The 13,036-nt window shown below is 57.2% G+C and overlaps 1 protein-coding gene across 1 annotated transcript; it reads left to right on the top strand.

Moving 5' to 3' along the window:
- The first annotated feature begins 833 nt into the window (after window positions 1–833).
- ENSA (endosulfine alpha) lies at window positions 834–12,861 on the top strand. Its single transcript, XM_068922118.1, has 3 exons — window positions 834–1,035; window positions 8,524–8,649; window positions 10,650–12,861. The coding sequence occupies exons 1-3, from the start codon at window positions 979–981 to the stop codon at window positions 10,818–10,820; spliced, it is 354 nt and encodes a 117-aa protein (XP_068778219.1). The 5' UTR covers window positions 834–978; the 3' UTR covers window positions 10,821–12,861.
- Window positions 12,862–13,036: the final 175 nt, after the last annotated feature.

A 13,036-nucleotide genomic window follows, 5' to 3' on the forward strand; every position in this document is an offset into this window, starting at 1 on the left:
CTGACAGCAAGGTTGCTGCAGGCAACCCAGGGCAGCCCCTCAGCCTGGCATGCGTGAAGGGCCATCAGTAGGCTCCAGGGTGAATGGGCTCAGGGCGTCCATGGGCCAACACAGGCAGGGACAGCAGGGCTGATGGTGAGGGCACTGTAGGGCTGCCTGAGGCTGCAGGCAGCCCCAGGTGGCCACTCAGCCTGGCAATGCTCAAAGGGCCATTAGTAGGTTCCAGGGTGAACAGGCTCAGGGTGCCAATGGGGTGATGAAGGTAGGAAAAGCACGGGGGAGGCACTGAGAAGAGCACTAGGGCATACCAGGGGGGCACTGGGAGCACTGGGAGGAGCACTGGGAACATTGGAGGCATTGGGGACTGCTTGGGGCATGAGGGGCACAGGGAGCACCAGGGGCACCGGGGACAGTGGGGGGCACTGGGGAGGGCACTAGAGGCACTGGGAGAACTGGAGGGGCCCTGGGAGCACTGAGAGCCGTGGCGGGGCACTGGGTGGCACTGGGGGGAAATGGGAGCGCTGGGAACGCCAGAGGGTGCTCGGAGCCGCTGCCCCTCCCGCCCGGCAGGGGGCGCCGTGGCACCGCCCCCTCACGCTGCTCCGCGCTCATTGGGACCCCCGGGCCCATTCCTTCTGTCCATAGGCGGCCCTCGGTGTCAATCAAATTCGGGGCTCCTCCTCTCGGCCCCCCGTGTTCCCGTCTCACTTCCCATTGGCTCGTTGCCGCGACAGCCCGGGGCGCCCCTTCGCCCCGCCCCTCTCACCGCCTCCCTCTGGCGCTGGTTGGCCGGATGTGATGTCATCCCAGCCTCCTCCCTATTTCCATTGGGCAGCGCGCCTGTCCATCAGCGAGCAGAGACGTTAGGGGGGCTGTGGCGGCCATTTTGGCTCCACAGTGAAAGTGACAGGCGGTGTGGAGAGAGCGAAGAGCGGCGCCCAGGGCCCTCTCGCCGCCGTGACAGCCGCTCCCGCCGCCATGGCGGACCAGCTCGGTACCGGCGCCCGCGCCGAGGAGACCGGCGAGGAGAAACAGGTGAGGTACCGCGCCTGGGCGGGACCCACCCGCGCTCTCATTGGCCCCGCTTGCCGTCACTTCTGACCGAGGCGTGTGCTGATTGGTTGGTGGGGTCGTCATTCTGATGAATACTGTTCTCTTATTGGCTTAGGGCCTGGTGTGGGCAGGACTTCCGGGAGGGCTTGGTGGTGGGGTAGCTAGGGCTCGATTGCAGCGTGGGAGGGGTTGTGTGGGGGCTTGTGGGATAGTGGGGGTGGTGGGGGGGTCTGAGGTGTGGGGGCTTGTGGGATAGTGGGGGTGGTGGGGGGTCTGAGGTGTGGGGGCTTGTGGGATAGTGGGGGTGGTGGGGGGTCTGAGGTGTGGGGGCTTGTGGGATAGTGGGGGTGGTGGGGGGTCTGAGGTGTGGGGGCTTGTGGGATAGTGGGGGTGGTGGGGGGGTCTGAGGTGTGGGGGCTTGTGGGATAGTGGGGGTGGTGGGGGGGTCTGAGGTGTGGGGGCTTGTGGGATAGTGGGGGTGGTGGGGGGGTCTGAGGTGTGGGGGCTTGTGGGATAGTGGGGGTGGTGGGGGGGTCTGAGGTGTGGGGGCTTGTGGGATAGTGGGGGTGGTGGGGGGGTCTGAGGTGTGGGGGCTTGTGGGATAGTGGGGGTGGTGGGGGGGTCTGAGGTGTGGGGGCTTGTGGGATAGTGGGGGTGGTGGGGGGGTCTGAGGTGTGGGGGCTTGTGGGATAGTGGGGGTGGTGGGGGGTCTGAGGTGTGGGGGCTTGTGGGATAGTGGGGGTGGTGGGGGGTCTGAGGTGTGGGGGCTTGTGGGATAGTGGGGGTGGTGGGGGTGGGGGGTCTGAGGTGTGGGGGCTTGTGGGGTAGTGGGGGTGGTGGGGGTGGGAGGTCTGAGGTGTGGGGGCTTGTGGGGTAGTGGGGGTGGTGGGGGTGGGAGGTCTGAGGTGTGGGGGCTTGTGGGGTAGTGGTGGGGTCTGAGGTGTTGGGAGGTCTGAGGTGTGGGGGCTTGTGGGGTAGTGGTGGGGGTGGTGGGATAGTGGTGGGGGTGGGGGGGTCTGAGGTGTGGGGGCTTGTGGGATAGTGGGAGTGGGGGGGTTCTGAGGTGTGGGGGCTTGTGGGATAGTGGGAGTGTGGGGGGTCTGAGGTGTGGGGGCTTGTGGGGTGGTGGTGGGGTCTGAGGAGTTGGGGGGTCTGAGGTGGGGGCTTGTGGGGTGGTGGGGGTGGGAGGTCTGAGGTGTGGGGGCTTGTGGGGTGGTGGTGGGGTCTGAGGAGTTGGGGGGTCTGAGGTGTGGGGGCTTGTGGGGTAGTGGGGGTGGTGGGGGGGAGCACTGGGATATGGAGGGGACTTTTGGGGTCCTGGGGGTTGTGGGGTCCTGGGGGTGTGGGAGGGGGCTTGTGGGGTCCTGAGGCTGTGGGAGGCAGTGTCTGGCCTCCTGGGCAGCGTGCAGTGGATGTATGGGTGGTGCAGGCTGGGGTGGAGGGGTGTGGGAGCTGCTTTGGGTTTAATGCAGCCGCTGAGGGGTGGGAATGGTCCAGGGCTGTGGCTCGGAGGGATCTGGGGTGGGGAGACACATGGCGGATTCCACTGGGCGGCCCTGGCTGCCTGCTCCACACGAAGCCACGCTTTGTGCCCCACAGCAAGTTGGGCTGGGGCACGTGAGCGGGGGCTGCTGCCCCCGGGCAGCCAGTGCACGGCCTGCCACAGGCTCGCCACGAAGAGGGGAACCTGCATTTTGCGTCTGTCACAAGCCTGACTCCAGCCAAGCAAAGCGTGAGCTCCGTGGCTGCTGAGCAGCCGTGCCTAAAACGGGCATTGATCTCAGCCCTTCGCAGAGGGACCGAGTTGCCATTTTAGCAAAGCCACTGCCCTCGGCCGTAGCTCTTCCCTGGTGGCCAAGCGGGTGAGGTTTGACCTGGTGGAGCCTTGACCGCCCCCTGCCTTCCCCAGGCAGCTGATTCTTGCCGTGCACCATGGCTTGAGAGCACCTTTCTGTGTAAAGCAGATCACTCCAGGGCAAGGCACTCGGTGTGCGTGTGGGAGGCTGCCGCTGCTAGGACTTGTCTTGGAGAGCAATTGGACTTTGCTCTGCACAACTGTTGGAGCCTTTTCCATCTGCAGGGAACATCACCGGGCTTGAGATAAATCCATTTGGGCACTCCACCTTTTTCTCAGAGGCCAAATGCACTGGCATCTCCTAACGCCTGCTAAGTTATTGTGTCACCACAGCTAGTTACTTATGATAGCATCAGACATACTTCCCACCAGCTCATATGAGTTAATAAAAATTAAACCAAAGGGGAGCTGTGAACTGGGTGAGTGTGTTACAGACTGAGGTACGTTTTCATGTACAGGTTGTCTTTGGTAAGCAGACAGGGAAACTTCAGCTAGTGGAGAGTCTGCCTGGGCTGCTGAGGGTTAAAAATCGAGGCTACGTGCTCTGTGGCTCTCTGGACATTGGGGACAGAGGCAGGTGGCGAGACTGGTGCCCTCAAAAACGCCCAGAACTCTTTCTTGCTGATTGTATGGATTGTCACATCAGCAAAGTCTAATTACGTAGACATAGAATGACTTGTAGTGAGCCTTGCTTGGATTTAAAAACTCAAGCAGCAGTTCAGAGCTCGGGTTGCTTGGCCCAGTGGTAAAAGCAGTGGGCCTGGTTTTAAGCTATAAATAACATCCCTTGAGCTTGGCTGCGTGACTTGACCCTGCTGTCACTTCACTGCCACAAGGGATGAGCTCAGCCCTGTGTGGGTAGAGGTAAAACACAGGACTCGCATGCAAGATGCTTTCAGGATGATGGGGAAAGGGCTTGCTTCCCCTCAAAATCCCAGCCCAGCTAGATGGGACAAACTGGATATATCAGGCTCATCTGGGCTGTGGCAGCGGCTGTGGCTTACATGAGCAAAGGGGTTGCAGCATAACCTGTGTGAGCCAGTCGGTGTTGGATTGGCGTGGGGGGCTGAGCAGAGGGGGAGGTGATGAGCCATGACTTCAGCTTGTCCCACCTCCTTTCTCCGCACAGATATTCTCCTCCTGCCTTTTGTTTAAGGCGTCTTGGCAACGTGGCCAAGAGCCACTGTTGCTCACAGAGTCTTGGCAGTGCCCTAGAGCCACTGACTTGACAGTGCGGTGCCCACGGTGTCGTGAGCGGAGCAGCCGCTCGTCTGGTTTTATTTAAAGCCTCTCTTAGCCAAGGTGCGTTATCATTCCCATTCCTCTTTTCCCTTGGGTTACAAAGCAGATGGCAGCCCAAGGGAAGAGGCTTTGGGGAGGAGAAACCTGAGCTGGGACAGCTCAGAAATGCCTCATCTGCAGCGCTGAGGTCAGGGGAAGGCTCATCCTCACATGCTCTAGCTCGAGCAGTCAAGTCCTAGCGAAGCCCCAGCTTCCCTGGGGAGAGCTCCCTAGGGGCTCCCAGGGACCAGGAGCAGTGTTAGCTAGCAGGGTTGGGAGGTGGCTAGAGGCTGCTCTAGTGGCTCTTGGCTTTTGCATGTCCCAAGATGTGAATCTGAACCACTCCTCGTCGCCCAGTGTGGCCTGCTGAGGACTGGGTATGTTGGTAAAATCTCCAAGGCCGATGATGCTGCCTCAGAAATCAGTTCTGTGCTCCATGATGCCCCAGTGGGAGCAACAGGGTGCTGCTGTCTGTGGTGACCTACTGCCTTCCCATGGCACTGGGGACCTAAACAGCAGTGAAAGCAGACTCCTTGTTCAAAAATCGGAGCAGAAGAAGCTTTTTTCCCCCTCTCAGGCATGTCACACCTGAGAGAAACTCTCAACCCGGAGCTGATGTGCCCCCACGACCTCGTGGGCTGGTCGCTGGTGCTGACCGCGCGCGCTGGCTCATGCCGCTCGGTGAGAGCCATCGCCGCGAAAAGCTTTCACCAATGACCACGCAGGTACGGTTCAAACCCAGCAGGAGCTGCGTCGGGATTCACTGAGCAGCATCGGAGCTGCGCAAGCAGAGGGACGGATGTCGGAAAGAAGGAGAAACAACCCTTGGGGAAGCAGCCACAGGCAGCAGCACGGACAGATCCCGGTGGCGAGGAAGGCAGCAGTGCTACCAGCGTGCGTGAGATGCAGCGAGCCCTCCCCTCCCACGCTCTGTGCTGTCAGGGGGCGCGTGATGGAAGGATTTTTTTTCACCTGATAGGAATAGCAGCTTGCATCACACTTTGGAGAAACGCGCGATCATCTCCCATGTGGGCTGTCACCGTGGGCAGCCTGCTGAGATCTGTGAATTGGTATTAATAATCCCCGCTCAGTGCAGGCTGCTGACCTCGCTGCCATTGCTGGACGCCAGAGCAGAGCTGTGCCCAAGCAGTGGTGTAAAGTCAAGCACCTGGAATGATAAGAAGGAAGCCAGCGTAATAATGGCAGGATGGTGGCATTTATTGCCTGGCAGGAAGGAAGGATGCGGAGATAAATAATTGAGGGGAGCAGGAGGAAGGGTTTAGAGGCTGGTAGGGCTGCAGGGGCCAAAGGTTCCTCTCAAATCATCTCCGATACAGAGCACCTGTACTGAATTTCACAGGACAGCCGGCTCTGAACGAGGGCTTGGGCTGAGTGACGTGCGCCTGCCCCGGCTTTTATTTCTGGAGACAGGAGCTGTCATGGAGATAGGTAAAAAGAGCCACGCTAATTCAGACTGCATGTGGGCTAAGTCCTGTGGCACGCAGGAGCTCAAGAAGATCGTGACAAGTCTTTCAGCAGCTTCCCCCGCCTTTATTCGCCTCCAGTGATAGAGCAGATACCTCCCGGTTCCTCTGCGGTTTCCCATCCCACGCTGGTCGCCGGTGGGCCGCATTCCTGCCCATCTCCCGTCGCCCTCGCCTGGACTCTGCCCTGCCGCGTTTCCTACTGTGTGAAACCAGCCTGCCACCTCCCAAGGACCGCACCTGGGTGATGATCCCTGAGCCACCTCGTGGGAGTAGCTCCCCATAGCTTTACGGCGTGGGCAGGGCTGCCTCGGACCTGCTGTTGCTAATGCCATTTCACACCCTTGTTCAGACGCGCGTTGCTTCTGCGCTGTCCCTGTGACCTCAGCCTGAGTCCTGTGGGGTTTTTTCCCCCCTCTGAGCAGAGGGAGACCCCAGGGAAACCAGAGATTGGAGCCAAAAAGGCCGAATCTCTAGGAATGACTTATCTGGGGCTACTTGTAGCGTAGAAGAACCAAAATGGAGCTGAACCAGGTCCTGTCGCCCTGTCAACAAGGCTGCTGCCAACAGAAAGGCATAGACTGCTCTGTGAGGCAGGCTGGAATAAGGAGGGGAAACATCGGAAAATCACCCAGCTTCCTCGAATGATCTGCTGCTCAGGGTTAGACAGATGTATCAAGCGTCGCTCGGGTCGGCGAGGAGCAAGGCAACTTCTCGTGGTGCTACGCTGGCTCAGCTGCCCACAGGCAAGACGGCATCTGTGACACGGCCCAGGAGGTCTGGCCCACGCTGGCCAGAGGAACGAGAGGACTCACAGGCACAGGGCGAACAGCCTTTCTGCCTCTCGGGCAGAGAGAAAAGTGGTCTCGCTGCAAACCCTAAGCAGCCCTAAACCCCTGGAAAGGCTCGGAGAGTGTCAGAGCCTGGTTCGGTTGGAGCAGGGGTCCTGTAGCAGCTGATATCTCAGGGTTAAGGGGCAGCCAGCTTGCTCAGGACAGCCTGTGCTGTTCTATTTCTGGCCAGAAACTCTTGACCCCAGAGCCCAGCTAGCAAACAGAGCCCTGAGGAACGAAAACAGACTGCATTTGGGAAACGACATTGCTGGGATTCTTTTTCTAGAGAGATTCTGCTGAGATGCCGGAGCTGTGGCTGCCCCGTGGCTTTGAGGTCTGTGCGTGCCAGGGAGAAGTGCCTGGACACAGGCTCCGTGTCTGCAGCGGCTGGGAGAGGCCTTGTGCTTAGACAAGGGCTGTAGGGCAGGATGGGGACGAGCTTATGACAGTCTTAAAATCCCATGGGTGCGAGTTACAAATCTCTCCAAGACCCTGGGGATAACCCAAGGGAGACTTGCAGACCAGTGGGCTCTGTCCTTGGGGCTCACTGGCTCCCGCTCGGCTCTTGGCCACCTAGAAAGCAAAGTCCTGGCAGCCAAACGGGCGCAAGCTCCTTCCCTTAATGCAGACCAGGCCATGCTTTGGTGGCTGGTTTTTGGGGCAGCCTGAGGCACCCATCCCCTCGCCTCCACTGCATGTGATGACCAGCCCTCTTAGTCACATCTTACAGGCTTTCTGGTCCCAGCTGACGCTGAAGGCTTTCCTGTTCCAAAGATAAGGCTTGCAATCACAGCATTTTACCTAGTTTATTGCATGCAGTGTGTCATCTCAGATGGGTTGGGAGCAAGTTTGATCTGGAGCTTTTGGCATCTCTGTGCCGGGGGAAAAACACGCGAGCGGTCACCCAGAGCACAGCGTGACTCTGCGGCGGCTGTCCGTGCAGCCAGTCTGGCCAGGAGCAGACCCCGCCGGTGCCAAGTGAGCCAGCATTGTCCTGGCTTGAAAGGGAACAGCGAGGGGCGGGGGGAATCCCCCTTTCTTACATCTCTCAAAATAGTTTCTTGCTGGTGCGTAGCAGCTCCTTGCCAGGCAGCCTGCTAGCAGAGGGGGCCAGCAGTGACATCTTCCTGGCTGAGTCGCTGCCCAGCGAGGCTGGCAGTTTTGGGGACAGATTGTCTGGACTTGGGAGCCCCCTTTGGGCATTGCTACTCGGCTAATATTTAATATCTGTAGCCAGGCTGGGAGAGGGAGCCTCAAAAACTAGTTTGGAGGATGACAAGGGGCTGAAATCTCTGCTGCTGCTGCTCCAGCAGGCAGGTTGGAGGGAAGGTGTAGGACCCTTCTCACTCGTCTTCCGTGGCTCCTCGGGTTCGAGCTGCATTCTCTTAACATCCTGAAATTCCCCTGGCTGAGAAACGGGCACTGAAATGCTGCTTTGCTGCCTGCGCCAATAGCTGCTCCTAATAAACTGCTGTGGAATAGGAGGCTTTTTTTCCATCTCTGCCTCTTTACAACCACGCGCAACACCAGCTGGATGGAAATTGGGTGCAGTGTGGCTTAAAACCATGTCGCGCTGCCATAATCCGTCGCCATCTGGGGTTGCTCTGGATTGATTTTTGTAGGCGCTGCTGCTCTAACATGTCGCTTGTCAGAAGGAGAAACTCTTCCAGCAGAGATTCACCGTGGCCGTTTTAAGCCGAGTTTGCAAAGCCAATGTTGGCATGCTGGGCCCTTCTCCAGCTGGCAGGGGCTCATCGCCAGACCCAGCTCGCTGGGGAGGATGGAGAGAGAGGGTCTCTGCGTGTTCACACATGTGCCGGAGGGAAAAGCTGTTTTTGGTGGGAAAGTGTTTATGATCTCCTCCAAGCATGGCTGGATTTTCCAGGGGACCACACCTCACTTGGCAAGCAAGGCGCCAGGGTTTGGACTTGCTGCTAAATATCATGTTACAGGATCACAGGTGTGTTTTGTTTTTCCTGTGAGGCTGAAGGGCTTTCAAGCACCTCTTGTTTTTCAGGACACGCAAGAGAAAGAAACAGTCATCCCCGAGAGAGCAGAAGAAGCGAAGCTGAAGGCCAAATACCCTAACCTAGGCCAGAAGCCTGGCGGGTCAGACTTCCTCATGAAGAGACTGCAGAAAGGGGTATTTATTTCCCAGCCTTTTCTTGGCGTCTTGGCCGCATCCTCTCCTCCCTCGATGGCACGGAGATGCTGAGCTCCAGCCGGCCCAGAGGAATCGCTCCAAAATTACCCAGGCCAAAATGCCTGTTGGAGCTGCAGGTTAGAAACCTGCAAGCACCTCCTCTGAGCCAGCGAGGGATTGGGTTTGTTTTTGTGCCTCTCCATCTTGCAGAGTGGTACCCAGCAGGCCTGAGCCCAAAGCCATGAGTGCTGCTTTGGTCAAGCAGGGAGGGCTTGGACCTGCCCAGAAACAAAAGCTGCTGCCACTTTGGGTGATTTTACTCTGTAAAACTGCCCCAGTGGTTCCCTAGTCTCCATGCTCTGACCAGTTGGGCTCAAACTCTGATAGCTAGAAGTGAAACTAGTTCAGGTGACACTGAGACATCCCCTTCTCTGCATCTGCTGTGGCTCCGTGGACCGCTCGGATGCCGTGGGCCTGAGCTTTTTCCATTGCTCTGAATTTTGCCCAGTCCCTGGGCTGGTGCAAAGAGCATGGAAAACACCAGTGAGTTGGACAGTTGCATCTGCATCTCTTTGGCTCCGGTATAAAAGACAACCCCGGGGTTCAAAGCATTGCTAAGCCAGCCTTCTTGACTGTACTCCCTGGAAAAGTAATTAAATCTCTCTCTGTAAAGAGCCTGCTTTGGTTCTCGCTGTTGGCTGCTCTCCTTTCAAAGGCCCCTGCCAGGTGCACTGGTACAGAAAACAGAAGTCCCTTCCGAGAAATGCTGGAAACCACTTGTGTGTGTTCCCCTGCACTGAACACATGGTGTCTCTCCTTAGCTGCGCTGGCTTTGGATTGATCCTGCTGGCTTCCTTTTATAGCTTTTATTTATAACCGGCCTTTCCGCCAGAGCAGCCTCTGTGTGCATTATCTCTCGCTGTTGACATGAGCGCTGGGAATATTGTTTTAGGTACTGGCTCCCAAAGCAAGCACAAAAATGAGGGTTACTTGATTTCTTGGCGCTGAATCAAGGAAAGGGCTTTTGGTCTGGAGTGGGGTTGTTAGGGCCTTGCTCTCCCTGCACCGTGTGTAAGAGCAGAATTGGACCATTTGGTGCCTCTGGTGCACAGCAAAGCCTTATCTCCAGCACAGGCACAAACTCCACTTGCATTCAGCCTTCTTTACACTGTCAGGGGGTGAAGAAGGTACCATAAAGGTGAACCATGTCCCAGAGTGATATATGTGTAATAAGTGAATGAAATGCCCTTCGAACCACGGGTGGATGATGCTTGTGAGCAGGGAGGTGCCCATGAGCAGGTCTCTGCAGGCATTTCCCTGCAGAGTTTCGGCTGGTAGGAGTTGGCCTGGGATCCAAAGGGTGCCAGCAGAGGCTTTGGCACGAGTAGGGCTGTGCTGCATGGGGAGAGAAATCCTGCCTTTGTCGCAGTGGCTCATGTGTTCACCAAAGCAGAATAAACCGTATCAGCAAACGGCCTAGGTTTTGCTACTGTAGCTGAGCCTCCGTCTGGAGGCTTCTGCTGACGTGGCGGCGTCTGCTTTGTGCTTGTGGTCCAGGGGTCTCTAGACCGGGATTAAATCCCTGTTATGCTAAGCACAGGGTAGAGCAAAACAAACCTGGCCTTCACCCAGCGAGCGCTGTGTTGAGCAGCACAATTTCACGGGCTGCAAACACCCAAGCCAAGAGCAAGTGAGAGGTGAAGAGGGAGCAAAACATACCCTGGAACACCCAGCTGCCAGGGACAAACCTTCTTCAGCTGAGGCAGGTCTGAGTCACTTCAGGGCTTGCGTGTGGGTACTAAAGGTCTTTTAAACCAGGCCAGTCTCCCTTGCACATCATTTCAGTGACCCAGTTTTGTGTATCCATCCTGGTGGCTCCTTAGAGGATCGTGTTTTGTAGCCAGGTGTGTGCACCTCTGCTCTGTCCTCCCTCAGGCCTCTCGGCTGTGGGTTTCCTGCAAATCATGTCAAAGTAACCTGAACACATTTCCCTCTTTCAGCAAAAATACTTCGATTCTGGGGACTACAACATGGCCAAGGCGAAGATGAAAAACAAGCAGCTGCCAAGTGCGGGGCCAGACAAGAACCTGGTGACAGGAGACCACATCCCCACTCCTCAGGATCTCCCCCAGAGAAAATCCTCACTTGTAACCAGCAAGCTGGCAGGGTAACCTGCACTCGGAGGAGTTTTCGTTCCCCCCCCCCCCCCCCCCCCCTGTTTTCTTTCTTCTTTTGGTTAAATGGATTGAACTTCACTGTACCATAGGGCTGGGATCACCAGAATCCACATAGTTATTTGAAATATTTACAGCAAACACACACCAAAACCAAACAGAAAGCGAGTGTCCATAGCCCAGGATATGTAGGCAGACTCTTGGCAAATTTGATGGGGCCTTTTCTTTAGCAAGCGAGTTTACTGCCTTAATTTTTGTGCTGTTTGAAACCATCTACCTGCTGAAGTGCTGTCTCCTTGCAGGGAAAGCAGAGTAGCCCTGGGAGAAGTAGGGAAATGCTCAGGGGAGTTGCTTGCTCTTTGCTTGGCACCAGTGTAGGAGTGCAGGGCTGTGTTGTGTAACACTCTTCAGGTGCTGGGTGTCTGCAAGGGAGGGATTTTCCAGGGTAAAAGGTGTGATACGTGGTCTGGAAGTCTAGATAGATGTGTGGGGTAGAGAGCTTTGGAATTAAGAAATTAGCTGATGTGTAAAAAGTAATTTGGCCACACTGCTGGCTCGAGCTGCCTGGGATGTGTCCCCCGGGGTCCTCGTGGCTGCAGGAGCTGCTCAGAGTCCTCGTGGTCTTGCGATGCGGTGCTGGCCGCTTGGGCGGTCACTCAGCTCCGTCGCAGCCGCACGGGCTGCGATGGAGCGGAGCGCCAGGAGCTGCTCTGCGGAGGCTTGTGAGAACAAGAGCCTCAGCCCCATGGGGTTGCGAGGCAGGTTCGCCCTCCCCGAGCCTGGTGCAGTGGACAAGGCTGCCTACGTCAGCAGGGGAGAGAGGGGGCTCCTCTCCGAGCCTTGTCTCTTCCCCGGGCTGCCGGGCCCGCACGCGGGTAGTGAAAGGCAGCGAAGTGAGTCCCGCTGGCCGAGCAGGCAGTTGCAGCCCCATCTCCCCAGCCACAAGCCGCCTCTGTGGGATGCCCAGGCTGTCCTTTGGCTCTTGGGAAGAAAACTGCAAATCTCAGGTGGGCGAGATGGCTGCGAGCTGTTTAGAGCTGCTCCGGAGGGAGAGAGGAGGGAAAAATCCACCCTGGAGAGGAGAAAAGCACCGGAGCTGGAGAACGTAGGGAAGGGGAGCAAAGAGGAGCATTAAAGCGAACCTGTGTTAACAGCGTAACGCATCCAGGGCTTGGGTTTCTTTCTTTTTTTCTCTCCTTTTTTCTCTCGCCTTTGCTTTGTTTCAGGCATGAAAACAAAACGGGCGGCACTGCAGCCCACGGACTGGCGCAACATGCACGTACCACCCACCCTCCCTGCGGCGTGGGCAAAGCAGCCTCTCCCTGGCACGCGGGCAGCAGGCGAAGGGGGGGTTCGCAGGGATGCAATACAGCGTTAGCGTGAGGCGTTTAACGGCTGGGGAAGGTCTCAGCACACAGGGCACCGTACTACTAGCGACTCTAAACCTGGACGCTTTAGGTCCAGCTTTTAAAGTGCATATAGGGAAGGGAGGGGAGATATTTTTAGGGGATGCTGTTAGAAAAACTGAGGAGGGGAGGCAGAGCGATGCTGCGAGGGCCCAGCTTTCGTTACGTGCGTTCTCAGCTCAGCCTCGTGACTCAGGCGAGGACCTGTTGGTGCTTCCCTGCTGCTATTTCTAACCGGGAAACGCGGCACCGCTTCCTGGCAGGGTATTTGCTGCAGGTGTGTTCGAACATTGCGGTTGCCTTTGGGTGACGCGGAGCAGGTGAGCTGAGCCCTGGCTCGGTCGCTGTGCCCCTGTTACAGGCAGCATTTGCTTTGAAACCCCAGAGCGAGGCACTGGCTCCGGTGGGGGGGTTTTCTTTCCGTGGAGTGGAAGAGGAGCTGGGGGTTTGGGGGGATCGAGGCCTCCTTGCTTCCCAACCGCAACGGTCCCTGGACCCCCCACGTGACCCGGTTGGGTGCTGACGGTGTCTGTATAAACCCCCTCAGATGTTCTGCTGTCTGTCCCAGCCGCATTGTAAATAGATATGAATCATATATATAAAAATATATATAATTTTTTACATCTTCTTCATCTCTCTTCTAGCGTGCTATGCTTTTTTTTTAAAAAAAAAAAAAAAAAGGGGAAAAAGAAAAAGGCAACCATGTTACAGCCCCATGCCTCCAGTCACGCACGGCCTGAGCCAGGGGGGACAGAGGAGTGGATGGCTCTTGAACTGTGTTTTTTTTCCCCAGGATTCAGGAAACAC

Source organism: Struthio camelus, chromosome 30, assembly GCF_040807025.1.
Source record: "Struthio camelus isolate bStrCam1 chromosome 30, bStrCam1.hap1, whole genome shotgun sequence".
In the NCBI taxonomy this organism is placed as follows: Eukaryota; Metazoa; Chordata; class Aves; order Struthioniformes; family Struthionidae; genus Struthio; species Struthio camelus.

Coding starts and splice junctions, on each gene's coding strand:
- ENSA (XM_068922118.1), top strand. CDS start 979: ATGGCGGACCAGCTCGGTACCGGCGCCCGCGCCGAGGAGACCGGCGAG. Junction 1,036..8,523: donor AGACCGGCGAGGAGAAACAG/GTGAGGTACCGC, acceptor CTTGTTTTTCAG/GACACGCAAGAGAAAGAAAC. Junction 8,650..10,649: donor TGAAGAGACTGCAGAAAGGG/GTATTTATTTCC, acceptor TCCCTCTTTCAG/CAAAAATACTTCGATTCTGG.